The following is a 15206-nucleotide window of genomic DNA, read 5'->3' as shown; positions in this document are numbered from 1 at the left end:
TGCAAAAAACTTTGATTATTGTTTATTTATTAGGATCCTGGTACGGCTAGTCTTCCTGGGGTCCACCTTAAAAATTTGAAACTTGATACAATAGGACACAATAAAAAAAAATGAATGAAGACAAATATCATATTTGTAATCACACAATAATAATACACCAAAAAAGAAAGAAAGAAAATTAACAAAATTACATCACGGCTGAATTCGTTTTTCTTATACACACATCCATTGCATGTGTACTGTAAAGTCCAGTATTCTTGTGTTTTATGTGTCCAGTTGTGCGAGTACTGTGCTTGTTCAGTATTCTACTATTGTATGTATCCAATGTTTTGTTGTGTGTTTGTACTGTACATGTCCAGTATTTTACTGTGTGTACTGTACATGTTCAGTATTTTTGTATTGTATATCCAGTATTTTGTTGTGTGTTTACTGTGCGTGTCCAATGTTTTGTTGTGTGTGTACTGTGCGTGTCCAGTATTTTTGTATTGTATGTCCAGTATTTTGTTGTGTGTGTACTGTGAGGGTTCAGTACTTAGTTCAGTACTTGCCGTCTTACTTGCAGCTGTAATCAAAAGCACAGATTTTACTAAACAATTGAAAGAACATGACGGGGATGTTCTGAGAGTATCATCATGTGGTTTAGTATAAAGTCTTGTGCTGCTGGGATGTATAAAAGTCGAACTCTGCACAGTCACAAGTTTTTTTTTTTCATTTTGGGGGTGGACCATGTCAGTTGTACATGCTCAGCTGTTAAGTCCCACATTTCCCGCAGCACTTGAACACATCAGGATGTGTGGATCTGTGCGTGGATCTCTGACACAAACACACACACACACACACACTGACACACACACACATCTGGTGTGAAGTGTGAAAGTCCCTGTGCTTTTTAATCTGTGAAACTTTTTCTCATTTTATTTATTTTGCACTTCTGACCGAGAGGAATAATCTGCCCATGTTGTCATCTGGGTCTGGAGACCTGGAGCTGTAGGAGAACCACTCACTGGAGCAGGGGAGAGTGTTCTTCTTTTTTCTGCCTCACACTTCATCATAACGGGTTTTGTGCTGTGGACGAGGAGGATTGTGTTATTATGTCCTGGTGGTGGAGGATTAGCGATGACATCTAGAAGACACAGGCTGAAGCTGCGGCGCTCCCTCAGCGAGCAGCTGCGGAGCTCCACGTCCAAAGCCTGGGACCTTCTCTGGAGGAATGTCAGGGAGCGGAGGGTGGCAGGTCAGTACCCCGCCGCAGGCTCACCAGAGCCCGGCTGGACGAGTGCTCAGTGGAGGAGGGGGGGGGTCGACCACCACTGGAGAAAAAGTTTTTCATTTTCTTATGCACGTTTATGGAACTAGCACAAACCATGGTGTTATCATAGTGCTGCAACAGAGATGTGTGATTTTTAAAGAAATCGTGGAAATGCAGGTTAGAAATGGTTTTACTTTGTCATGGGATTGTAGATTTATACCCTGTTATTATAAATTCAATGGGTAGATACATTATAAAACATAGTTTTTCTACTTAGAAATTGTTGCACACGTGTAGAAAAATCCTGAGTAATGTACTGACGCAAACTTTAGCTATTACAAACGACAGTGTGTCTGGTTGTACCGCAGGGTGGCGCTGATGTGCAGATTTTACACTGAAATGGAAAGTAAAGAGAATGATAGAGAATATTTATATATTATATTTAACATATCTGTCTATCTGTCTGTCTATCCATAGATCAATCAATCAATCTATCTATCTATCTGTCTATCTATCTATCTATCTATCTATCTATCTATCTATCTATCTATCTATCTATCTATCTATCTATCTATCTATCTATCTATCTATCTATCTATCTATCTATCTATCTGTCTGCCTGTCTGTCTGTCTGTTTGTCTATCTATCTATCTATCTATCTTTCGATTATGTACAGTTTGTCTTTGAAACAGTACAAACTGTTTGATAGTTTCCTATATAAACTTGATCGATGGATCCACATTTATCTACCGTAGCTCTGTCTGCTAATATTATACCTGGCTGCGAATAAACCTGGAGAAGCACTTTCCTGGCTGTGGGAATCCAGTAAAATTGTCCATCGGCCAAATATTTGCTTCAACCTCTTAAAAAGCACCTGTTCATCTGGAAGACGAGACACATTGTGTTGATGTGAGGAGTTGTTCAGACACAATGAACATTTATTTCAGTTTCTAGATTCTCTTCTTTCTAGATTTTGTTTAGAGAAACATTGTTTGATGTGAATGGACTTATGCAGAGCGAGAGTTATCCTTTTAAAGAATCCTGTTGCAGATCCAAATAAGGAATAACTAGGGGAAAGTGTGGAAGCAAACTTTGAAGCTACCTTTGTATAAATCTCAGAGAAAGAGGTTAATGCTTGGAGCAATGATTCTGTCACGGAGTAAAGAGTTAAAGGTAGTGATCTCTGCAGTAACCTAAGTCCACCACTAGATGCAGTGAAATGACCACAGTTGCTGCTCGTGGGGGAGCCTCATGGATCTCAGAAGTCGCAGATACTCACAGATAGAAAGCAGATGTTTCATGTGATGTGACATATCTCATCCCTCTGGTGTGTTTTGTGTGTGAAGCTGTTGGTCAACCTTCTCCCCAGGTTGTGTATTTGGTGCATGAAGTTTGACACATGCTGCGTCAGCGATGCAGCAGCTGAATCCTGCACTGCCTGGTTATTTGACACTTTCATCATGTGTTTTCTGTGTGTATCTCAATGATGTGTGGCATTCATCTGGAAGTGTCTGCAGCCCAGAGGCCTTGAGCTGCTTATATACACTGAACAATATACAGGCCAGGCTGACTTTGCAGATGGACTGAAAGTGGATGTCTATAATTTTTTTTGTAGGGCTATTTGATTATCTGATGTGTTAGGGAGGTCAGGCAGCAGATTTGGGGGGAATCAGAGAGTGGGGAACCTTGGATGTGGGTGTCATTGACCAGTGACAGCTAATATCCAACTCGCCTGCAGCAGATGACCTATCTACAGCCAAACACTGATGGACAGTTGTTACTGAAGGTCAGTTGTCATCGAAAGCTGTTTAAAATCTTGAGATTGAACATTAAAGCACTGACCTGGTAGACTGACAAGAGTATAGAGCCTATGACACATATATCAGTTTCATACTAATGAATTATAAATTCATACTGTATCTGTGACCAGCTGCTGTGTTGTGTCACTCCACAGTATATTTGTTAAAATAAAAGGCATTAGCTTTAACTGCCCTTTTATGATTAATATATATATTCATATATATTCATAATTCAGTTTTACTGTAAATCAAATGTGGGTAGTCATATACTCTGTGTAGATGAAATACAGTATATAGCCAAATGTATTTTTTTCACTTACAGGATATGCATATAATTATTTTAAATTATAAGAGCTGATGATGCAGTTGCTCACAAAGGAAATAAAATTTCAATATGTCTCCGTTCAATTGTTGAGACAGAAAAAACGAGATGATGAGAAAAAGTTTGTTACCCAGGACTTAACCAGTGGCCTAATTGTGTTCATGGCAGGAAGCTAAAACACACCTCTAACTTCGTTCTTCTTTATGTTTTCGACTTTGTAGGAGCAGATTTATCGAGAATAACTTCATGATGTATGAGTGAGAAGCTTGGATATCTTGGGACACACCTTCCAGCTTCATGTAGTGATTATGTCTGAAGGTGAGATTAGGGTGAATAATTAAATAACTAAAGGAGTCTAGAGTGATTCACAGTTTCAGTGTTTGAGAACTTTACAATTGCACACCTTCTAAATGAAATAATACTTTGATGGGTTTCCTCCTTCGAGTTACCTGAATAGAAGCTCAACTGGTTTGCAGTATGATTAAAGTGCACTTTACTCCCAGACCTGAGCTCAGAATTCAGACATTCGGTGGCTCACGAGGTGGAAATCTTCAGTCACACTGGTGCTATTCTTAAGCCTTAACCACAGGAAACATAGCCTCAGCAGAGCCAGGACTGCCCAGTGCAGATTACATGTGTCTGCTGGTGAATCACACCACATCAGAGCAGTGTCTAAACCCCACTCAGCTGCCTCCGTGCTCATCATCTGTCGGCCCCTGGGCTCAAACTCCTTGATTCAGAATTTAAAGTTTCCCTTTTTGTGATTGCACCTGGCTGGAGCTCAGTGCTGCAGCAGAGCGGAGAGTGAGTGACGGTTGGAGACATATTTAAATGCCTGCATCACAGCTTTTGGCTTAATTTGTCATCACACTTAAAATTCACCGTGTGCGTGTGTGTTTACTGTGAGTCTGGATTCCTGTTGCCATGCTGTATAGCAGTTGAGCTCTGAAACCCAGACGGGGGCATGTTGAAACAAGTTTGATAAGGGCTGGAGTCACTGCTCCCAACACTCCCACTAAAGGACACACTAGAGCCATTTCTTCCCGGCATGCTGTACAAAGTTAAACACAGTGGCACACTGGAGATCTCAAAGCTCTTTCACAGTCCTCGCTGAGGTATTTGAGTGCAGACAGACGCAGAAACAGCATTAATCTCATTCATTATCGTGTTTCACTGGGGTGGCTGATTGATTCCGTAACACAATCCGTGATGCTTTCGGCGGATTTCTTCGTCTAGACGAGGGGGGAAGAGAGAAACGGGTTCAGGGAGATCAGACTGTTGCCAACAAGCTGCCACTCATTCTTGAATCCGACACCTTAAACGATCACTTTACACTATGAATGAGCACAGGTGTTTGTGTGTGTAAAAAAATGAGTCACCACCCAGTGAAATCATCTGAATAGTGTCATACCCGTCACCTCATACCCTAAAAAAAGCAACAGTCACATATTAAAAAAGCTGTGCCTGAGGGTGTGGGGAGGGCCATTAAACCCAGGAGAGGTTTATGAAGAAGTGCAGTGGGCCCTGAAGTGTGCAGCTGAATTGTGGTCTTTGTGAGCTTAAAGCTGGAGCGGTGTTTGCCAGCCAGGTATAGAGGAACAGACAGGGGCTGTGTTTGACTTGGTCTCTTGCCCGTTTGTTCCACTCACATGTATGGCGCCATGCATACGCTGCACAGGCAGGCCTGTATGCAGAGGCCGGGGGACGGTCACCAGGAGAGTGGCTCTAATTAGCACTGGGCGGGTCTGCTTGTGTGGATATGGATTTTACTTCAGGTGTGAGGAGACTGTCGTTCCGTGTTACTGAGGTGTACAAAGAGGAATTTAAAATTTATTTTTCATAAGAACTGATCATCCCAAAGCATTACAATTAGCTTTTGCATGTTCCCAGAGGATAGTTTGATTCATGAGGGATAAAGGCATGTGTCGTAAATACATATTGCATAATAATTGTAAGCAGATTTTAGTTTGTTTTCCTTCCAGGCTGAAAACATTTGTAATTAACTAAATGTGCTGTTGAGGGATACTGTTTTTTTCCCACACCACAACACACACAGGCACTGGATGATGGTGAAACAAATCCTGGAAGATAGAAAACAAAAAAAAGATTTGTAATTGGCCGTAGTGTTTGCACTGGTTGCGGTTGAATATTTTCTTGAATTTAATAGTTTTGATTATTTTGATTGTTTGCATTTAGGCCTTGACTCATTTTTTTTTAATCTAATCTAATCTTTATCCAAAACCACAGTTTGATTGATGTCCACAAGCACACATCTTATATCACTTCCTGTTTGTACAGCTCCTTGGTTCTGTGTGCCATAAACTCAGTATATTAGGTGTATTAAATATTGTTAAATTAGTAAACTCTGCAGGGACACATCTCTTTCCTGTCTAATGACATGTTAAATGACATTCTATGAACATTAGTATCTGGTAAATACCTCATATTTTTGTGTGTGTGTTGACAGTTTAGGGTCACAGTGTCACTAGGGCCTTTAATCCCTGTCACAGACACCAGAGCTGAAGAGATGACACCCTGCAGTCTCATCTTTACTTCTGTTGACTGAAAGAGGATCTAGGTCACTCGATGTATTCAAACTCAAACTTCTTCTCCCCCTGAGGAGCTGACACCCGGAGGAGACCTGCTGGGAGGCCTTCCTGCGGCTGGAAGCGGGAGTTTAGTGTGGCGGGGGTGGGGGAGCATGAATTAGCATTCTCGGGCCACGAAAACAACTTCTCCCTCTCCACTGTAGTTTTCTCTCTCTCTCTCTAACTACACAGACTCACTCTCGCCCAGTAAACTTGGCACCTGTGGGACCAGCAACAGCAGAAGAGTTGTTTGAGTGCAGGGCGGCTCCAAAAACCACTATTTTTCTAGGCCCTCCCACACCCGTCTTTCTTCCACTCCTGCTCTCCTTACTCAGTTCATAGGCATTCCGATGGTATTTATATTTCCCTCCAGAGCAGGGGGGAAGTTGACAAGCGTTCACACAGACACTGGATTCAGCTCAGCAAGGTGGGCAGTACTCCCACTGCTTCCCCGCCATTGGCCTCCCTGTGGTCACATGAGCTGAAGGAAAAGACTGAAGTGTTGGCACTCCTCCCCCTAGGCTCTTCTCTGCCTTCCCTCTCAGCTCACTTTAGGCTTTTTGCGCCTGTATGTGAAGTTTTGTGTTGGGGGATAGAGCGTGTGGGTCAGTGTGCATAGAGCCAGTGGCCAAGGGGCTTATTTGGGATACAGGGTTTTAAAGTTATGTTTCGGGAGCTCCCGGAATCCACAGGCAGCGAGTGTCTGGGGAGCATGACCCCAGAGACCCAGGATATCTACCTGAGGATGGACCATCACCGCAGACGCTCAGGGTACAGGCTGGGCAGGATCATTGCCAGGCAACAGCTGCTCAAGAAGATTGCTGGAGGTAGGAGAGCTGCTTGGATAGAAGTGACAGTTCAGATTGCAGTTGGAAATGAATCTGTTGAAAATCAGTCTTTTTAAAAAGAAAAAAAAAGAAAACTTTGGCTGAAGAACCAGCTATTGGTACTCTGGTATTTTGTTTAGAATAATCCCTCTGTGCCAGACTTCCAGGAATGCTGGGAGAAATGAGCTGGTATTAGAAACATGTAGATGACACATAAGCATGAATATAAGCTTATAAATGGAGAATGAACAAGGGCATTGTTGTGTTTGCTCAGGATCAGATGATTTCAAATGTCAGTCCATATCTCTGGCTTTTCACCTTGTTCACTTATGATAAAGGTGGCACTCCTAAACTCTGGAACACAAATATAATGATAACATCAGGCGATTGTGTGTTCGGGCGTTTGTGTGTCATTGCAGACAAACTTGACCTTCAGCCAATAAGTTGTCAAGGGTGCACGGTGGTAAATAATTATTGCAACGGACACCGAGGTGAAAGCTTTAGGATCAGTTATGTAAGAAGAGATAAGCCCACAGCGCAAACAAGATATACCAATGAACGTGGCGCCTGACAGATTTACAAGCCCACAGCTCATTTGAGGACTCCTGTCTGCAGCCATGGAGAGCAACAGCACTGCTTTTTCATTTTAACCACAACAGGGTCTGGCCCTTCATTCAGCTTTCTCCACAGTCCTTAGCCTCTTGTCTCTGCATTTACCTGGAAATGTAAGGTCAGTACTGGGAGGGGGCAGGGCGTGCATGACAATAGAGAGGACAAAGCACAGCTACGCCTGCTCCCACCCATAGGTGTGATGCCGGATCAAAGGGTGGCTGCATTTCATAACAGGGAAGTCATCCGTAAACGATTTCATCAGATGGCAAAACACGACTCGGCTTTTCCTCTCAGTTAATGCTGCCTCTTGTGTGGGCAAGATTTCCTGCATCACCGCAGAGGACTGAGGCGACTCACGAGTCATGTTTTGGGATTGTGACGATGTGAGGGATACACAGAGTTTACTGTTGGGTGGATGTGTCAAAGATGCCCCGAAAGAGAGAGAGTGTGTGCATGTGTGTGTGTGCTAGTTCTCAGGGGGGGGTCTTCATGATCTGATGTTTGCAGGCGTGTGCAGTCATGCAACCTGCCGGCATGTATTTTCAGATTACAGATGTCTGGTTTGACAGCAAACCAACAATTTAGGTCATGTGTGACAGGGATAGAAAATATGTACATGTTTGAAGTGGTTTTTCAGATTCTGTTATTCGAGTGAAAAGTCTGTTTTAACAGTCTTTGGTTTCATAATTATTGTCAGGAGCAACTTTTTAAAGACTTGTAAATATATGTTTTGCTTTTACATCAGTCTGGGTTAATATTAACTTTAATTCATTTGACACTTTCATTACATAATTCTGCATTTTCTTCTGATGTAAAACTGTTACTGATGTAAAACTGACCTAGATTAAAAACATCCTTAATTTGTCTTAATACCAACTAATTACATGTAATCACGATTAGAGCCTGACTGATAATAATAAACACATATATCGGCCAATACACTGCATATACTATTAAATGAGCAATGAAGATGTCGTTATCAAATGTAATTTAGGTTTGATATTTTACAGTTTAATCATAATAAGTAACCATAAATTAATACAAAATACAACCAAAGATATAGAACTGAAAAAATTAATTTTTTGTAACACGTAATCATAAGAGCACATCTTCGTATCGGCAAACATAAATGCAGATGTCAGTCTGATTGTGAAAGGCTCCTCTCGGTCTAATCAGCCCTAAGTAAGATCCTCATCCCCCATTAAAAATATCAACTAAATAGATCAAATCACAACATCAAATTGCAGGAAATGTAGAAGAAAACGCTGTAATGTAATGTAATGTGTTAATGAAATATACATACATTAACTAAGAGGAGGCAAAGTTCATATTAACTTTCCAGTGAATGAATCCCACATAATTTAAAGCAGTTTGTTTGCTAAAGTGAGTTCAGTCTTTGCTAATGTTCTCTGCACATGGTGGATAACACAGTTTCTTCCAAGGTAACTGTTTTCACATCTGTTTTCAGCGGTCATCAGTTGAGTCAAACCGTCTAACATCATCCTGGTAGTGAAAGTGTCTCATCTGATTCGCTTTAAGTGCCACGTTTCTCTCAGTGTGGCAGTTTGGCTTCATGTCGAGATCATTGTTCATCTCGGTAGGATCTTATTTTCCTTCATTCCCGTGTCCCACCTTATGTGATGCATGGCTGTGTGAAATGTGAGAGATAACAGCGAGGTAATATTTTCAAGGCCCGCCTGCAGGAGTGTGCAGAGCTGCAGGATTGATCTCCTCGCGTCGCAGTGGCTCCTGCATTCCAGCTCTGTTGACATAGCAGGTTGAAAGTGAATGGGGGCCGTGGTGATGGGCAGAGTTACTGATGTATTGTTTTACCCCTAGAATTCCAGGGAAGCCTGTGGGGTCTTAGTCATGTTTCCAATTTGATGGCATTTCAAAGCCACCAGCGTCGTGTGTATGTATTTTGTTTAGCTGGTGATGAAGCACCAGAAGTCTGGATACTATTGTCCAAAAATTCAGTTATTACATCGGTGAAGCCAATATGTACAGCTGTGAGAATAAAGATGGAAAGTGTTGCACAGTGGGATTATTGTGCAAGAGAAAGAGCCTGTTTTTATTGCGAAGGAATGTGTTGTCCCTGCCTAAAAAAATGGTCCTTCGATTTCGGAGGAGTTTTCCAAACTGCATCACTATGGAAGGGCTCCTGTGTTTCTGCAGCTTTCTGCTCTGTGCACCTGGCTTCCTCCCTGTCCAGCCCATCTGGAGTCCAGACTGTGCATCTGGTATTGCTACGTTAGCATCAGAAAAATAAATATTACAATGCCATATTTATTCATGTTTATTTTGTATGCAAGTGTCCAATTAATTCACACTTACTACACCAGTTGCACACAGGTCATCATTCATGAGCACTCATACATCATACAGAAGAAATCTATCTATTTAAAATTTCTATTTTAGGTGAAAGGGAACTATTGGCAGAAATTTTATATAGTATAATCCTCATGATGTTTTCACTAGTTCGTTTCATCTGAATTGTATGAATTGTAGTTTTCTTTACCCCAGAAAAGGCCCTTTATATTTAAATACTTTATATTTACATCGAGGGGACCCTCTCTAGGAGGACGCCATGCTTCTTACATTAGTCCAGACTGGACAAACTAAACACCTTTTGAGTTTAATGAAAACTGAAGCTACCACAGGTTCTCTTTCATGTTTGAAAGGAGAGGGTGAGGTGAGGGGTGTTCAGCTGCAACATGCAACTGCAACACTCGATCAATCACAAAATTCTACACACTGTACCTTTAAGTGTTTCACAAATCATCATTAAAGAAATTTTACAGCAAATCTGTCCCTTTTTGTCAAATTTGATCTTTATAGTTCAAGTTTGTGAATGAAGCTGTTATAGCTAATATACTTCATATTTATATTTAATCAATTCAGGTCTCAGTGGACAGTTCGCACTTGAACATTTGTGTTATGCATTTACTATGTGTATCGTTTTATTAGGTATTTTGAACGATTGAGTGGGGATTTTTTTCGCACATGTCAAAATATGAATATGAGTCATTTCATAATAATATGTCCACGAATACTTTAGAACTCACATTTGATTGCATTAGACACTGGTTTTCAGCTGTTTTTCTTGTACACCGAGCTGGAAAGGAAGTGGAAACCAGACCATTTTTGGTTGTGAAAGTGTCCCTGTTTAGCTGTGGAAACGTCTGTGGAAACCTTGAGCAGCTGAAAGCCACACCGTGACTAAAAGCCTGCTCGCTGACTCTGGCTGTTCGGCTCTCTTCGTCATTGAGAGGCTGTTGTGTTTCAAACAAGACGCTCTGTCCAGTGTGACCCCTGCGTGGCCCCGCTTGACTTACTGACCTTGGTTGCAGCCAATGGGCTCCGATCTCTGCCCTGGAGAGGTCGTTAGTGCTTTCCGCCTGCGTAGTGAAGGACCGAGTGCATCTCTTGTCAGATGACACAAGTTATTGCGTGGCAGCTGTGCGCTCATCACTGAATCTCTTGTATGTCCTGGAGTTACAAAGCATGTCTTTTATTTGGCTGTCATGGCTGAAAGGCTTGTGTGTCTCAGGTTAACGTGCTATCAGCCACATTTGTTCGTCTGCTGGCACATATCACTGTCACTTGCCCACAGTGCTGCATGCTCACCACTAGATATGTTTCTTGCTTTATTCGGTTACATTTAACTGGTAATTTATGTCTTTAAACATCAACTTATAAGTTAAATGTGCATGAAACACTATGGCTCCTTGGGTCCTCTAGCTGTTAGCTGTTCCACTGAGCAGTAATAAAACCTTTTGTGAGGCAGCTTTTAGCATTTATGCTCTAAGCTGCTTGAACGTACATTGAGAGCAGACAGAAATGATGAAAATTTGAAACAAAAGCTTTATTTTGTACATTTTATTCCATTTGACCTGCCTGTTAATATTATTATAGGTTTTTTACCTTCTGTATTTTATTTTATCTTTTTTGTATTTTTTATTTTAAAAAATTGAATTGCTATTGTAGCTTTTAAACGTGTATGAAAGGTGATATACAAACCAATTTTGAAGTGATTGATAAAGACAAAGTTTTAACCTGCAAGGTTTGAATGCAGATAGAGGGAGAAGCAGAAAGTGTGTGAGCAGGATAGTATGTGTAACAATAACACACTTGTAGAGTTTAAAAGAGAGAGAGGACAGGAACACTTCTGCTTGTTCAGAGGACGAGCTCTAGATGGATGGATGGATAATTGCTAGAAAACCAGCTCCAAGGAGAGGTTTGCATTGTTCTGTCTTTTGAAGATGTAACAGTAAAGGGCTCTTCAGTGTAAGGAATCTAGTTCCACTCTGCCCTCCCATCTCTGCACGGCTCTGAATTATTCATCGGTGGTCTCCTGCAGCATGATGCACGTCAGATCTTCAGCGCGTGAAACAAATTGAACTGCTCCTTCACTCACATGGAGGTTTAATAATAAGCGATGATGTTGCTTACTGCGTTGTTTACTTAACGTTCACATGGAGCCAGGTTTATCTTTAATTCATGATCCTCTCGACTGTAGACGTGATTGTTATGCAGATTTTTGTTTGCTGCCTTCACAGGGCAGTAAATAACACTGACAGGGAGACAAAGGCAATTTTGACAATGGGATTAGCCGCTTGTCAACACCCGCACTACAAATATTTAAATCTAAATCTTGTGCTCTTGTTTCGACGCGATGATTGGGTTTAACAAATACTGCATATTAAAAGAATCAGAAATTAGTTACACATCAAGGTTCAAAGGCTGTGGTGTGGCTCGTCATAGCATTGATTCTAATACATAGTAAACATGTAGTGTGTTTCACAGAGACTCTATTATGACATCTTGATATTGTAAGAATTAGTTTTGATTGTTGTGATAATTCGTCTCATATGCTGTATCTTGCTATGCAAAGGCTAAAACAAAGCCACAATGTAAAACAACATAAAAACTGAGAGCATCATATATTTTGTTATATTATTGGATTGTCAGCCACAGATTACGAGATCACAATTATGTGAATAGATCTCTGACTTCAGCTCTGAGTGATTCCTATTACAGTCCATCCCACTGTTCACCAGCCAGTCCGTGGAGCCAAACTATTCCAGCAGCTGGTTGGTAGCCGTTGGTAATTTCCCGCCCTGCTGATAAAGAAAAAGTCAGTGTTTGCAAATCTTGTAATGGCCAGAAACAGCCTGACTCAATCCGACCAACCTCCAGCGAAGGTCACATTCATGAGGCTCTTTTGTGGACTCCCACTTTTTTCCTGTAGGTGGCAGGCTGAGCTCACGTTCCTCATGAAACACTCTGTGAATCAGTGCAGTTTCCAGTCAGAGTGTAGCTGACAACCACCACGTGCTGAGCTAATCATTTGCTAAGTGCAGATTTCAGAAATGCCTCACCTGCACTGTAACAGGAACAGAAAGTCACATATTAACAGATCCATGATCGAAAACGTCTCCAGTTCTCAGCTTCTTTTCCATTCCACAGATAAGAGAAAATAAACAGGGAAACAATTGTTAACGTACATATAGAAAATAGGATCAAAAACAGATTTAATGTTTTATATGTTTAGTCTTAAGTCCTAAGAAAGATCATTTGGGAAGTAGTCTTGGTCATTTTGTTTGTGTTTTGAAGCTGCCATAATTTCTTCTTTGATGAATTAAGTAAAGACATATTAGAAATTTTAGTTTACGTTTATGGATTTAAGTTTTTCAAATGGATCCAAACTCCCACAGCTGCTTATACGGAAATAAATAAACGAACATAACAACCCTGTTGGAAGCTGTGCATAACATGCTTGATCAAATAACTGATATTTCGTTGTAAAGATAAAGACCTTGTAAAGTCTATTCTAATATATATATCAAACTGTATATGTTCATGTCTACCAGCTGTTCAGTGCTTGACTGCCCTCATGTGGTAAAGGTGGACAGTACATGTCATAAGCTGGAAAAACTGACATGCACACAGGCAGCGTGCACACAGACCACAGACATTCAGCTACTGTTGCTTCACTTTATAGCTTTCAGCCAGAGGGTGACTGTCTGAACACAGCCTGTCACATGGCATGACAGATGGGCACTGTATTCGCTATTAATGCTGTGTGTGTGTGTGTGTGTGTCTGTGTGTGTGTGTGTGTGTGTGTGTGTGTGTGTGCGTGTGTGCGAGTGAGACTCTGATAAAGCAGAACAAACCCTGAACTCTGTCTGTGGCTACATTCTTTATAATCTATACACCGTGCCTCACCGTGCCTCACCGTGCACAACAATACATGCCGTGACAATATCATTATCTCTGCTGCGACCCACAAGTCTGTCGCTCAGCTCCTGGGGCCGTCTTGTGGCCCTTCACTTTGATGTCGTTAATTGGGACCAGCGTCCCCAGGGATGGCTCCATGCTTTTATTGTAAAGGTCCTGAGAGGGCTTTCTCACGGTAGGGGCACTTGTTCTGACATTGGCCCCCTCTCTACCCTCTGACTCTGAGGCCATTCCCAGAGAAGGCGGGAACCCCTCGACGTCCCCTCTGGGATCCAGTCCAAATGTGAGGGAAGTGGACCTAATGGAGCTCTGCAGGATTCAACTTCAGAGGAGTCTCCTTCTCCTCTTTTTGCCTGTAGCCTTTACCGGTGGGTGCCAGGACTTACAAAACATGTGTCGATAACTTTCCAGTCAATCTTTTTCCATGTTTCCATGAGTCAAGATTTTAGGTCAGCATCAGTAATTCATAGTTATCCCACTTTAGCTGTGTTATACGGCACACTCGGAAAACCAAATTACAGTGTTTATAGAGGCTATCAAAGGGAAGCAGGAATTACAGCCACACAACTGTATATTATGAGAAGGTATATGCAGCGTGACATGGCAGGGCATGCACAAAACAAGACATGCACAGACTTCAAATCGGGACGCAGCCACCAAAACACACCTAAAGGGAGGTTGTGGCACATGTTTCATCGGATTAAGAAGGGGATATGGTTAACTGCATGACCACATGGAGCTGGCATATGGGAGAGAGAGGAGGGAGTTGAAAAGACTTGTGAAAGAGCCCAGATCAGAGTTGAGAGAGAGGGAAGTAGATGGAGATGAAGGAAGAGGGAGGGAAGGAAAGAAAGAGGGGATGTTAGAGGACAGAAACTGGGCTGGGGAAGAAAACATCTCTCTTTCTGAACTCTGTGTCCAGGCCTTACATCTGGACTGAGGGCAACACAGATGCCCACAGGTGGACCTCCTCCCCTGATCTGTTACATCAGCCTTCTTTTTTATCATTCATATGCTCCATAGGAAGATTTATCACTTTAATTTACTTTGAGGGCCTCACTTTCATCAAAAAATGATTTTTGGTTTGAGGACCATAAAGAACAAGAGATACATTTTGGATAAAATGTGCATTTCTGAAGAAAGAAAACTGCTCCGTATCCTCACAGATAATGAGTCCTTCATGTGTGTTATCACTGCCCGGCCTGCACAACGTATCCTGTGCTGTGTTATTTATTTATTTGTAGATAGAGTGAATAACTTCGACTGAACAACCAGCGCAGTGATAAGTCTGGGTTGAAGACACAGCCTGTGGTTTTGGGGAACGATGCCTGGATGAAATGAAGAAGGAAATCCCCCCAAAAGCCAAAGTTGATGTTTTTATCACCAAAGAAAGCAAAGCCTGCACAAAGGCCTCAGAGATGGTTTTCAAAACACTTAAACATGCGTGGGAACATGGCTGCAGTCCAGTGTCTGGAAGTGTTTAGTGCGCGCGTCGTGCCTTGGAAGTCGTTGCAGTATGTATTTCACAGAGAGCTCTGCTGATTGATTTCTGCCCTGCTCAGAGCTGAT

General features: G+C 41.8%; 1 protein-coding gene across 5 annotated transcripts in view; it reads left to right on the top strand.

The window, feature by feature from the left end:
• Window positions 1–15206, top strand: part of stard13b (StAR related lipid transfer domain containing 13b) — a 58843-nt gene that overhangs the window by 27286 nt on the left and 16351 nt on the right. Inside the window, exon 1 of one of the 5 annotated variants that reach the window (XM_020088273.2) lies at window positions 762–1234. The exons of 3 other annotated variants lie outside the window; for them this stretch is intronic. In XM_020088273.2, coding sequence (XP_019943832.1) covers window positions 1117–1234 — 118 coding nt within the window. In that variant the 5' untranslated portion in view covers window positions 762–1116. Of the gene's footprint in view, window positions 1–761; window positions 1235–6489; window positions 6786–15206 lie in introns of those variants that run through there. One more of the 5 variants, XM_020088272.2, reaches the window with a different exon arrangement.

This window comes from Paralichthys olivaceus, chromosome 11 (assembly GCF_024713975.1).
Source record: "Paralichthys olivaceus isolate ysfri-2021 chromosome 11, ASM2471397v2, whole genome shotgun sequence".
NCBI lineage: Eukaryota > Metazoa > Chordata > Actinopteri > Pleuronectiformes > Paralichthyidae > Paralichthys > Paralichthys olivaceus.
The sequence above is the reverse complement of the archived record's forward strand: the minus strand, read 5'-3'. Positions and strand labels throughout refer to the sequence as shown.